Source organism: Rutilus rutilus (assembly GCF_951802725.1).
Source record: "Rutilus rutilus genome assembly, chromosome: 22".
In the NCBI taxonomy this organism is placed as follows: Eukaryota; Metazoa; Chordata; class Actinopteri; order Cypriniformes; family Leuciscidae; genus Rutilus; species Rutilus rutilus.
In genome coordinates, this window is record NC_140227.1 from 23,753,741 (window position 1) to 23,768,072 (window position 14,332).

The 14,332-nt window shown below is 38.0% G+C and overlaps 1 protein-coding gene across 2 annotated transcripts in view; it reads right to left on the minus strand.

Moving 5' to 3' along the window:
• The window catches only part of map4k3a (mitogen-activated protein kinase kinase kinase kinase 3a), a 65,099-nt gene that overhangs the window by 45,037 nt on the left and 5,730 nt on the right, over positions 1–14,332 (minus strand). For both annotated transcript variants that reach the window (XM_084396163.1, XM_084396162.1), the window contains exon 2: positions 5,091–5,148. In XM_084396163.1, coding sequence (XP_084252289.1) covers positions 5,091–5,148 — 58 coding nt within the window. The remainder of the gene's footprint in view (positions 1–5,090; positions 5,149–14,332) is intronic.

The following is a 14,332-nucleotide window of genomic DNA, read 5'->3' on the forward strand; positions in this document are numbered from 1 at the left end:
TAGTAAGATGACTCGTGTCTCCTGAATATATCCAACCTGATCTCACGGGAAAACGTACAAATTCTGCGAGGTGGCTAATTCGTACGAATTCATACGACCTCATTCGTACGAATTAGTAAGATTTTTGCAAAATCGTACATATTTTACAAATTGCCCAATTCGTATGAATTCATACGAATGACCTACCCCTGACCCCGCCCCTAAACCTACCCATCACGTGGGTTTAGACAAATCGTACAAATTCGTACGAGTGAGGTCGTACGAATTTGTACGAATAGCCAACTTTTTATCATTCGTACGAATTCGTAGGAACTGGTCGTGAGATAGTGTTGATATATCAGAAACTATCTTTTACATCAGAAATGCATATACAATGGCCAAACATGATGTCTAGATGGGTAGCTCTCTAGACTTTGAGACACAGCCATATGCAACGAACATCTCTTGCCTGGCGGACATTAAAATGGGAGAAAAGTCATAAAAAGGTAGCTGAATCACTAGCACTATATGGCAAAAGAAATCATATTTTATCTGAGCTATGAATATGAGTTTATGGTCTGAATTGAATGTGATGACATAAAAAGAGAAAAAATGAGGGAAAAAAAATAATGGCAAGAAAACATCTTTTAGTTGAGTTGTCCTCGCGACACAAAACCTCGATGGCACAGCGTTTTTTTCAGTTGATACGCTATTATGTGCTATATACGAAACATCAGCAGAACTGTTGCTAGTATTCAATTTCCCATATAGTTTGTTTCTGAATATAAAAATGTCGATACAATGTAAAGTATTCGCTCAAGATCTTGTTTTCAATGATTTTGTTCAGTTGTTGTACTTCTGGTTGGTCGCTGTGGTATTTGTCTCATCCCTCCTCCTCTGTGATTGGACGGCTGGGTAAAAAGTGACAGTGATGAGTGCTGCATTTTACCCAAAGTTGAACATTCTTCAACTCTTCAATTGGAAAAAAAAAACGCAGAGTGCTCAGCATGAAACAGATGCTCAGTGCCTCGTCACGCTGCTGGTGTTTTAAAAAACGCAACGTTCCCATTGAAAACAATTGGAAAAATATGCTTAGGTGGTGTAACAGACTTAGAAACTATAGTTATTTTAATGAATTATACAAAAAGTCTCAAACTTAAGTAACTGGTCTGACTAAGGGTGCTTTCACACTTGGTTCAATTGAATAGTCCTTCAATGAATGAACTCACTCAAGTTCTAAAGCTTACAATCAATATGTGATGCACATACTGAATAGCAAATTGGGCATTTATATATTTATAAAATAAAAGCATAACATCGCACTGAAAACCTTGGCAAACATGGCATTGGCAACTACATTTGCATAGCGAATGGCAAGTGAATCTTCATAGAGAATAAGATCTTGTGCATCTTCAGTAAATATTTTAGCATCCGTATTATGTTCCATATCAAGCTTTACTTTCACTTATATCAACATCAGCCAATTATGTTTTAACTGGTAATGAAAACAGAAATATAGGAAATCAAGGTTTTCCACCTATCCTTCTACATCCAAGAAGAACAAATCTGAAGCAGTCAAGAAGAGAGGTGAAACAGTCGATTTTAAGTGTCCATACTTGGTCGGCAGAGAACATTTTGCCCCGCCACACTTTCTACAGCTTGTCACTGTGAATATGCTACACAACAAGCTGACATTAAGAGGGAAGGCAAGGCAGGGTAAGTGCTTGCTCATGAGGTCGCCCTTCTTTTTATGGTAAGAATAGCCTTTGCTGTTCAGCAATACACAGAAGCAGGTGCACAAACTCACACACATGCAGGCCAGTGTTTGCCTATACACACAAGCGACCGAGCACACAATCAGATGTGTGAGCCCGCATACACACAAACGAGGAACCAAGAAGGAAGCTGAAAAAGACACCCAAAATTGATTTCTACAGGCCTGTTTCAAAGTGGCAAATTGCTCCTTTCTGAAGTCCAATATCATAGATTCATCAATTTTGAATGAGACCAACATTGCTCGAGCCAACCAATCTACACACACAGAGAAATAAGAGCACATCCAGCTGAATCCTGGTCACTGCGCCTCTCATCTCAGGCCAAGAATGAATCTCACCGCACATCAACACGTCACCGAACACCCCTACATAAACTCTCCCCAGGTCTCGCTGTCTGTGTTGGCGTGTCTGTTTGCAAACCCATTTATTGGGTCTTTTTAGACGATCCCCTGTTGATTATGTGAAACTAATGAGCCAAAAATCAAAGCCATGTCCTGATACCCACAGTGCCGGAGAGGGAGGAGACCTATACTGAAAGTGTGTGTTGTCCTCCCCCACCATGATTCGTAAAGGCCAGCTCAGAGACATTAATGAGTTAGAACAGCAAAAACGGCTATGCGGTCCAATGCGTCAGGAAGAAACTCTGCATGTTAATCAGAATTGTAAATTAATGTCAAAGAAGAACAAAGACATCACCATAAAACATATCCATGGGACATTCATGTTAATATCCTTATCTAATTAGGCTGACTTCATACTAACTCGCCAGAGAGGTGAAGGTAAATGTGGGACTAATAACTGATTCATTTTGTTTATCTTGGCAGCACGTTGCTTGCAAACCAACGCAATTAACGAGACATAATAAAGGACAGCCCTTGGGGCACGACTACTATACATGTACGAGTAGTTAGCAGCCTTCATTTGCACACTGTGATGACAATGACGAGCCACAGACAGCTAACGACACGCCACATAAACGAGGACATGATGGATGGATGGATATCCGTCTGTCCGTCTATCTATCTATCTATCTATTTTTTCTGACAGACAGAGAGACAGTAGATAGATAGATAGATAGATAGATAGATAGATAGATAGATAGATAGATAGATAGATAGATAGACAGACAAACAAATACACAGATAGATATCTGTCTGTCATCTATTAGATATATAGATGGAGACAGATATAGGGACGGATGGACAGACAGATAGATACTCATATTAGATCACTACTGGTTGTCATAGAAAGGCATTAAAGCATTTTTCAATCCCATAAAAACTAACATTTCACTTGACACAAATATGCTGTTGTTCTTCTGATCGAAGTTTGAAATATAATTAATCTGAAAGTTATGACTAGCATATTGCACCATCAAGATCAAATTGATAGTTTTCTAGCTTGCATTCAAAGACACCCGTTCAGATCAAGAATGAAAAACTGATCCAGCAGCATGTATCATTCAACTTTTAAGAGTTAATGGTTGTTTTTCCATACTCTTCAATAAAATTTGCAATTTGTTTACACTATATTTCTCGCCCGTTCAAAACTAACAGCTTGGGCACAAGCCTGAGCAGGTGTTTCTAAAACACTCAGACTAAATCTAGCCCTTACATATGAAACCAATGCTTAACAGATATCTGGCACGGCAACGCGTCCTATTACAACAGGGGCATCGAAAAGCCACACAAACACATGCAAACCCTCGCTTATCTCGAACTACAGCTGAGAAAGCAAAGCGCAGGGCCTCCAGAAACCCCCATTCTCCTCTCATTTTCTCTCGTCTCTGGTATGAAAGGCATGTAGTAATTATGGAGGCTGAAAGCTGACTAATACACTGTGTGCATCTGCATCTATGAATGTGAGTGGCTACTGAATTCTTAGTCAATGTTTAAACCAAGTAGCTTAATCGTTCTCATTGCAAAACAAACAGGCCTATAGGTTTAGTATCATAAAAAATGTGGGGTGAACCACCATTACCAACCAACCAAGGTGTGGACACACAACAAACTTTGGTTACCATAGTTTGTTCTAGTTACTTTAATTTTGCAAAGTGAAACTTTAACTGGACATTAAAAAAATTTTTTTAAAGAACATGCTGGGGAAGTTAAGCCATTGGAAGGAGAAGGCTGTGGGTTTTATCTCAAACCAGCAAAAAAAAAAGGTTTGAGGTCTGCTATTGTTCCTGCAGTTACTGCTGCCACAGCAAAACAGAACACAAAGAGAATTGCTATAAAATCTAAATGAAAGACGCACTTCACTGGTTTCCTTAAGGCAAGAAAATGTCATTCATCAATCCAGGTGGCTGGTGGATAAAACAGGTACATCCTTACTGTGACAATGATATTCAATATTGTCAAACCGTATCAAACCCCAGACCCCATTTGATGTCATCTCCTGCTTTGGTCTGGGTTTTATATCAAAAGCTTTTTCACTGACATAAATAATCTGGGTTTACCTTGATCAGAGCGTGAAACCTCCATTGTGCATCTGGACACAAGAGGATGGTATCCTAACTTTGAAACATGATGGGTCTACAGCACTTTTGTATTACATTTTTTTTCTTGTTCAAATATTTGATTTGCATGAAAAAAGTAAACAATTACCGAACACCAAGACGGACAAGGAAGAAACAGAATGAATGTTCCTTTATTGACTGAGTGCAAAGTTCTTGTTTTTTTCCCCTCATTTAGTAAGGAAGTAAGAGGTCATTTAGCAAATGCTTTTATCCAAAGTGACGTATAGTACATTTACTACAGGTAATGTCCCCTTAGAATAACTTTCTAAGCGGTTAAGTGCCCTGCTCAAGGACATTTGGTGAAAGCTCATGGTTCACTCCACATAGGGTTCAAGCCTACAAATTTCTGCACACCAATCCTAAACATTAGCTACTTCAGCATACCATAATGTTTCCCAACCTCTTTTGTCGTACGTACCCCTATAGCCTCATCAGTAACTAGAAATGTCAAGTACACCATGGGAATCTGCTTGAAGACCCCCTAAAGATTTTTTAATTAATATTTTAGATTTTTCACAAGTATTAGTCTTTTCTTTGGGGGGGAAATCATAATTAGGTACTTTAAAAAAATGTAAAAATGTAAAATGTAATACAAATCAATTTCTGTTTTAAACAGCTAAATTTAAATCTTCTCAAGTACACCATTGGAATCAGCTTGAAGACCCCCTAAAGACCCCAGATTTGAAATAACTGCCCTAAATGAATTAAAATAGTCTGCCTAGGAGTGTATGGAGAGAGAGAATATGATAATAGATCACAGAACAGACACCAGATGAGAACAAAATCGGTTTCGTCTGAAAGGGAAGAGATTTTCTTACCTGGCTCCAGTTTAATGACCTTGATAGCAGCCAGCTCTCCTGTAGTGACATTACGAGCCTGAAAGAGAACAACAACAGCACTTATTCAACAGACGTCTCAATGTTAATAACTATTATTAAGCCTGAAAGACTTCAGATGTGATCAGAGCAATCAGCAGGCCCTGATTTTGCAGACTTCTTTTGCATTTTTGGGGGAAAATCTTCAAAATTCTGCGGAATGAATTTAAACATTGAAAAATGAGTGGCTAAAAGCATCATAAAATTATGATTAGCATGTGGTTCTGCAAATCAGGTATTGGGTAAGATAAAGCTTAAAGCCTTCCATTAACATTGATATTCAATAGTTTAATTGTCAATAATACCTGTGACTAAATTGTAGGTTTAAATAGGGTTAACATGCAATCGAATGAATGCATGCATTAGCATTGTGTCAATATGTACTGTGCATACTTATGCATTTTCTTGCTGTTTTGAAAAGACCACTGATCAGAATGTTAATTTATCCGCCTGCCGCAAATCTGTATAGTCACATGGGCAGAGGCTCATGTATTTCATGATTCAAGAGAGAGTTTCATCACCTTTAAAAACTAAATACAAACAACGACTGCTTTACTGATCAAGAGGGGGGGGAAATATGACATCCTCAATATCCACACCAATGGACAGACTCATTTTGGCAAAAAAAAAAATTTGTTGTTCAGTCCATCATGACATTATTTAATCACGATGTGGCAGCAGGAAAAACATTAGACAAAATTAGCCCGGATTCAATTAAGATGTCATCAGCGAAGTGGTCAAAGTATTTCTTTTCCCCTCTCTTAGCAACAGCGTGAGATCTGACAGCTAGGCGTTGGCAGCAGTGAAAACGGGGGGGGGGAGAGACTGAGCCGAGTAGTACCGGGCAGAACACGGCTGACGACGTCCCATAGTAACAATACACTAATGAAGTGCACTTTGATAGAAAAATCTGTGTGAAAAAAGCATCAGGAATGACAAAATGTCAAATTAAAGAGTCTACATTTTCACTGACAGTTTGGTTGGGCTGCAGGGAGTTTGCAAGTTTTCAACCACTGACCATATATAAATATCCCCAAAAAAGTCCATCCAGGTTTAATAATTGGTATTAATTGGTGTTCTAAGCATTCTGTGAATGTTTTGTTTTTTTGCAGTTTTCACTGTAAAACCCTTTGGAAAACATCTTTGAACAGAAAGTAGCGACAGATCTTTTCTTCCGTATTGTGAAGTACGTCATACAAAATGAAACAAATGCATGGATGAATCGTTCACTATAAGATCAATAACATGCGTTTAGAAAATAGATATGGTGATGCCAACTTATTTATTCAGATGGACGTGTTTGAAGCCTTTCACACCACGGAATATATTCTTCTTATTAGTCATTTTTTTATTTGTTTTTTAATGTCTTCTTTAAGCACCTTCCTTTCCGTCACAGCGCCAGCGGTGTGGTTTCGTTCTAGTTATAGGAACTAGTCACCAGGGTGGTCCCCAGAGAACAACATTTCCCTCTAGGGCAATTTTTCTGGTAGCATTCGCACCGCCAGTAGAAACTCTGAAGTGACACAAGTCACTGCTGCTCTGGTTGTTGTGTGGGACTTCTATTTTGACAACGCTGAGAACTCTCTTCATTAGTTTACGATCAGTTTAACAGTGCTATCTAATATGTTATTATAAAGAAAGTATACTATACGAAAAAGTAGTATAGCATTTGTCGTGTTGTTGATGCCCAATATCTCTAGCTGAGCAGAAATACATAATCATGGTCTCTTCAAAGTCGCGTTGGATTTCCTCAACGTAAAGGTTGAGAAGTGCCTGGACTTCGGCGTCGGTCCATCTATTGCTGTTCTCCCTGTTCGTGGAGTAAGATTGTGGAGTAAATATGTAGGCTAAAATAAACTGTGTTTACACAGCTGTTTAAAAATGGCAGGTGCCGGTGCGAATGCTTGTGAATTTGGATTTTTTTTCTATGCGGATTCACTCCCCTACAAAATCCCAATTATTCTAGAATGATTCATTATTTTCAAACAGAGCTATTCAAGTCATATTGCAATATATAATCGACTAAATATCCCAATGGCAGTTTTTGTTTTTTTTTTTATATCGTGCAGCCCTAATAGAAACTGTGAAAATGTTTCTCTGCTGAAAAGCCTCTAATATCAGCTAGATCAGTGACTGTCGCAAAATGCAGTTTCCCGTTACTAACCTGTGGGACGTTCTTGATATTAAAAGTTATTAAAAGCGCATTAAGCCGTGAAAGAGACACTGTTCCCCATACGGATTTGTTCTATTGAATTTGTATGTCCGTCTGTGTTTTGTTCTTACTGTCTTTAATTAACCTAGAATTAGTTTTTGCTGAAGAATCGAATTGGTATAAATAATTGTGAAATTGCAAAACTTACTTTGATAATTAGAATTAATCTAAACTTACTCCGATTGTGAAATAAGATTTCAAGCATATCACGTTAAATTAGCGATTTCAATATTGACCAAAATAATCATGATTATGAGTTTTGCTGTCATCGAATAGCTATAGAAAAATGGTGAGATGCAGCGTTTTTAAAAGTTAAATTGAACTTTTTGGCATTGCATGGAAAACACAGCATTCTAGGTGAAAATGCTGAAAAACAGAGACAGTTGCCATGGTCAAAGACGCCCATTTAATGCAAGATTATATTGAAATACAAACACAACACTTTTTTGAACGTCTCGCTACAAGCATTGTTTTTGTCAAGGTAAAATTAGTCCAACTTTTACAAAAACATCTCGAGACACTTCCATTCGGGCGAAAGAGTGAACGAAAGAGCACGACTTAATGTACTAATGCAAATTTAGAAACCCCTTTAGGTCAGGCAAACCCAAACGCCTAATTACGCAGGACCTACTTAAGACCGATTAGTCAACTAATCATTCTGGAAACTCATGACTAGTTGACTTTGAAAACAAGTTGTTTTGCACATCCTTATTGATCAACATCATTTTTCATATAACATTCTTTAATTACTTTTAATTACACATTTATTTAGGCCTTAACTTGACAGTTGCAGTCAACAGATGGAACAAGTGAAGAATTCTAATGCATGCTTAAAGGGATACTCCACTTTTTTTGGAAATAGGCTCATTTTACAACTCCCCCAGAGTTAAACAGTTGAGTTTTACCGTTTTCGAATCCATTCAGCCGATCTCCGGGTCTGGCGGTACCACTTTTAGCATAGCTTAGCATAGATCATTGAATCGGACAGGACCATTAGCATCTCTCTCAAAAAAATTACCAAAGAGTTTCGATATTTTTGCTATTTAAAACTTGACTCTTCTGTAGTTACATCGTGTACTAAGACCGACGGAAGATGTAAAGTTGCGATTTTCTAGGCTGATATGGCTAGGAACTATACTCTCATTCCTGCGTAATAATCAAGAAACTTTGCTGCCGTACCATGAGTCCAGCAGGCGTAATGATATGACGCAGCGCCTGAAAATAGGTCTAATAGGTTAGACAAACTTAGTCCCGGTCACGTTGTAAGTTACCGAGCTGGGGACTATTTTCAGGTGCTGCGTCATATCATTACGACTGCTGGACTCATGGTACGGCAGCAAAGTTTCTTGATTATTACGCAGGAATGAGAGTATAGTTCCTAGCCATATCAGCCTAGAAAATCGCAACTTTACATTTTCCGTCGGTCTTCGTACACGATGTAACTACAGAAGAGTCAAGTTTTAAATAGGAAAAATATCAAAACTCTTTGGTCATTTTTTTGAGAGAGATGCTAATGGTCTTGTCCGATTCAATGATCTATGCTAAGCTATGCTAAAAGTGGTACCGCCAGACCCGGAGATTGGCTGAATGGATTCGAAAACGGTAAAACTCAACTGCTTAACTCTGGGGGAGTTGTAAAATGAGCCTATTTCCAAAAAAAGTGGAGTATCCCTTTAATAATCAGTATCTTTCAAAGAGATTTCGCTTATCGAAAACAAGTCAGAAAAACATCAGCAGCTGAGTGATATGATCTGAAAAGGATGATGCAAAACATAGAGGCATCCCGGGTAACTAATACGAAGATGTCAAGAGCGATACAGCTTTGCCGGGATCGTGTGAGAATTCACTCTGAGGTGCATGTCAAAAAAGTTAAAACACAACTGAAAGCTCCCCTCCAGAAGGCTGATGATTCTCCGCTGTATATTCAAATTCCTGTTGCGAACAGCTTTGAAAGAAGCCCACATGCTGAATCCTTTCAGCTCAAAGATATGAGGTGCTGAAATCGAACCTCGACTATAAACACAGAGCGGATGGTGTGTGTCACACTGATGTATGAAAACCATGAAATGTTGTGCAATATCAACACATTAAATCAAATCCCTGCTTTGACTCATCAGAGCAAAACCACACAGCAAAATGTATAATTAAAGAATTCGTAATCCAGAAACAAACAACTTTCATCTTTCGGTTGAAGTCAAAATGAAAAATGTTCACAGGTGCACTTTTCCCATGCATAATATTTCTTTTTTGGTTTAAATTACATATCATGACTCACAAGCTGTACGTTGATTTTTTTTTTTATTAGGCCAAATCGTAATTAATAAGCAAAAAAAATCTGTGTGAAATGCAAAGTATAATTCCTTTCCAGGATAATCTGCTTGTGTCTACGTGGTGGAGGGATGCAGATTAGTGCTGATCAATAGCTTCATCAAGCATCCAGGCCCAGCGGTCAATACCTAGCCTTGCAATCAGGCAAATCATATTGTCTGGTGTGGTTTAAAATGATGTGTTAATGATCCTTTATAATGAGCCCACCACCGGCCCAAGAAAGGTGAAAGTCAAGGATCGTGGGAACCAACCAACAACAACATAACCGGATCTGATGACATTGTGGGATAAAAAAAAAAATTGTGACTCATCCAGACTTTTTACACCTCTTTATGCTTTCAGAAAAGTTTAGGATTGCGATAATGGGTTGAGGTACAACGCTGTGGGTTAAAGGAATAGTCTGGGTTCAGTACAAGTAAGGCTCAATCGACAGCACCTAATATTGATTACAATAAAAATTATTTTGACTCAGTCCTGCTTTACTTAAAATAAAGCAAAACTCTAGATTAACATGAGGCACTTACAAAGAAAGTGAATGGGATCAATTCGTAAACATTAAAATGCTCAGTTTCAAAAGTATAGCCACAAAATGTAAATAATATTCTGACATGATTTTAGAGGAAAATTTCCATGTTATTATATCTAACCATGATTTTTTTTTGGGGGGGGGGGGGGGGGGTTATTATCAAATAACCGATATTTTTCCCGATATTTTAGCATTTTTACCATAATCGGGTATCGGTTTTGTTATATCGGATTCACCGATATAAGCAAGCATGCTTGAGCTTCTGTTTACCATATTTGAGTGCTATTTTCGTTCGCTGACCAATGTTTATATGTGAATAAAATCCTAATAAAATCTGTTCATCATATATAGTGATCTTCAGAAGTCTTGGATTAAATCGCTCGATTCATATGGACTTATTTTATGATCTCTTTATGAATGTTTTGGACTGTCAGAGTTTTGAGTGAAAAGACTTTCAATGGAGGGGCAGAAATCTCTCAGATTTCATTAAAAATATCTTCATTTGTGTTCCAAAGATGAACAAAAATCTTATGGAATGACATGAGGGTGAGTAATTAATGACAGAATTTTCATTTTTGGGTGAACTATCCCTTTAACTTACACTAACAAAAACACACACAACCATTGCATAAATTTAAAACTCAGCCTCCTAGTGCGTAACCCTTTGAGTTCAAACACACGCGCACACACTCTCCTATGTCCGCTAAGGCGCGGAGCAACAGCCAAGCGCTCCACCTGAACAGGTGCAGAACACAGTGGGGCTTCGAGCTGCCATGTCAGGTAATTACAGAGAGGTGGATAAATCACTGCAAGCTTGGCCCCCGACCAGCCGAATCTAGGCCAATCATTTTCTGCAATGCCTGGCAAATTTGATGCCTTGTATTAACAATTTACTGTGCCAATGCGGCACTGACCTCTGATAAACAACTCGTTTTCCTCTCTAATGTCTTTCCTGCGCTGGTGTTATCAAACATTTCATCGAATTCATTATTCATGCTGTATTGCAGTTAAACGCAGAGTACATAATGCATCAAGAATTCTAGTGCGCGCAGACAGGAGCGTGCCTGGGCTTGCTAAAACGTGATTATGTACACAGTAAAACTGAGACGCCGCCTCCTCCGAGTCTCCCACCAACAACACAGTTTATGAGTCGTTACTACAACACGGTCGATTAACTGTAAGTCTAACTCTAAATCCGCTACCAAACGCCAAAGATAATTAAGTAAATCACGTTGTTGTCCAAACAAAGGTAGAATGTCAGTCGCTCACACTCACAAAGGGAGAATACAATTTCTCTCCTCGGCCGCACTTGTAGGACAGTGGATCACTCTGTCACGCAGATCTATATTTCTGCTTACTCATTGAAAGGTTGCGGCGAGGTTGAAACTGCTTTAGTTTTCAGACTGTGCAGAGATCTCGGGGCCGCTCAAAAGTAGGCTAGATGGCAAGGACGTTCTATTAAAAGAGACTGTGTAATCCAGTCTGTTGTGAACTTCTAAAAGGCGCGAAGGCATAAAATACATGAGAGTAAGCAAAGGTGTTGACAGTTGCTTCCTGCAAAAAGTGATGAAAGAAAGAATGTGTGATGGCTGGAGTACGTTGACCTCAGCTTTTGTGAGACTCCTGCGAGGTGTTTCAAGGTTTCCTCAGGGAGAAGATTCGAGGACTGTGACTCGCTCCAACTAATGAGTCACAAAAACAAGGCAGAAAAGGTACGAAAATCCCTCATACGATGAAAAAAAAACAACTTGAACAAGAGGAACTGACCAATGCAAAGCGCTTCCAAAATCATACCTGTTGCTGTTTCGATTAAAATCTAAAATATTTGATATAATGCCTATCACTAAATAAATAAAAAGTGATTTTTATACTATTATATTAAAGGGTTAGTTCACCCAAAAATGAAAATTCTGTCAGTAATCACTCACCCTCATGTTGTTCCAACCCCGTAAGACCTTCGTTCATCTTCGGAACACAAATTAAGATATTTTTTATTAAATCTGATAGCTGGATCACTTCTCCATAGGCTTCTAAGACACTATAACTTGGTTTTGTTTTTGCGCACAAAAAGTATTCTCGTCGCTTTATAAACTTAAGATTGAGCCACTGGAGTCACTTGGACTATATTAACGATCTCTTTAATACATTTTCTGGGCCAGCAAGTTATAGTGTCTTAGAAGCCTATGGAGGAGTGATCCAGCTATCAGATTTAATCAAACATATCTTAATTTGTGTTCCGAAGATGAACGAAGGTCTTACAGGGTTGGAACAACATGAGGGTGAGTAATTACTGACAGAATTTTCATTTTTGGGTGAACTAACCCTTTAATATTATATAATAAAAAATTAGACATATGATTATTATCATTAGGGGTGTGACGAGATCTCGTGCCACGTGATATTAAAATGTGACAATATTTCTCGTCGAGGTGAAAAGCTGTCTCGCGATATCAGCATGACTGAGTAGAGTTTGTGGCAAATCCTTTGACAGCATTTGCATTATATTGTTCTGTCTTTTACTGCATATGATAATTCATACTCAGAAAGTAGAACTGAAGTGACATTCATTACAAGATGATTAGTTTAGGGCTGTCACGATTTCTCGATTAAATATCGGAATTGGCACATTCCATGGAAGAGAATCCATGAACCGCATTATTAGATAGTTTTCTAAAGCTGAACGATATAATAAAAAGACTGCATCAACTGCATTGTTTTGCATTTTGTGACTTTCAGTCGGACTATTTTTTTCAGTCATATTTTGTCATTGAAGATTTCTTAAATATAGTGTTTCTTGAAAATATCGTCGTCTCGTTCTCGTGAACCCGATATCGTGTATCGTATCGTCTCATGAGCTAACTTAGTGTATCGTCACACTCCAAATTATTATAAGTATAGGCGTAAATAAAATTATAAACAGTACACTACCAATCAAAGGTTTAGGGTTGGGTTTATTTTTGAAATAAATAATTCAATTATTTCAAATAAATGCTGTTCTTTAGAACTTTCCACTCAAAATTCTGGAAAGAAAAATGATCACGGTTTCTACAAGACAATAAGTAAAACAATGATAATAACAAGAAATATTTCTTGAGCACAAAATCAGCATATTAGAATGATTTCTGAAGAATCATGTGACTGAAAATTTAGCTTTGCCATCAAGGAATTAATGACATTTTAAAATAGAAAACAGCTATTTTAACTTGTAATAATATTTCACAAAATTACTGTTTTTTAATGTATTTTTGACCAAATAAATGCAGTCTGGATGAGCAAAAGAGGCTGAAAATATCTTACCTACCCCAAACTTTTGAATACAAATATTTAGAGTTAAGCTCCAGTAAACCCTATCCATTTTCATTCATAAGTTTATAAAAACAAAATATAACAGCAATGCACTTACAATGGACATCTATGGAATTATAGCAATAACATAACAAAAGCCACAATTCAACAGACATCAATAGCCGCTTTCCGACCAAGTAGTTCTAGGAACTTAGTTCTAGGAACTGTCCACTTCTAAACAGTTCTAAGAACTACTCTCCCCTAAACTCGGTTTTGCTGTTTGCGTTCGCACTGGCCAAGTGGCCATAGGAACTGGTAGGAGGAGTAAGGGAGTGACGCAAGCACGGTGACTTTTATTTTGACGGCGCGACGGACCTTTATTTTGGCGGCGCTGAGAACGCCAGAGCAAACAATGCTCGCATTCTCTGTGTTTATTAGTTAGCAATCTGTCTAACAGTACAGTTTAATATGTTATTAGATAGAACTGTAATAGAAAGTAGACAGTATATGAAAAAAAGGTTATTAGCCTATGTGGTTGATGTCCAGTGTTGCTAGCTGAGCAGAAATACATAATCATGTTTGGCTTGCATGGTCCCCTCAAAGTTGCGTTGGATTTTCTCTTCAGCATAAAGGTTTAGAGACCCATCTATCACTGTTTTCCATGTTTGTATAGTTAGTTTATGGAGTAAATATATAGGATATAATCTGTGTGTTTACATTCTAGCTGTTTTAAAAATGGCGGGTGCTGGTGTTCCGCGTGCGTTCGGTCATCAGCGTACACTAACGTCACGGATAGTTCCTATAGTGCTGGTTTAGACCCTACTCTGAAGTAGG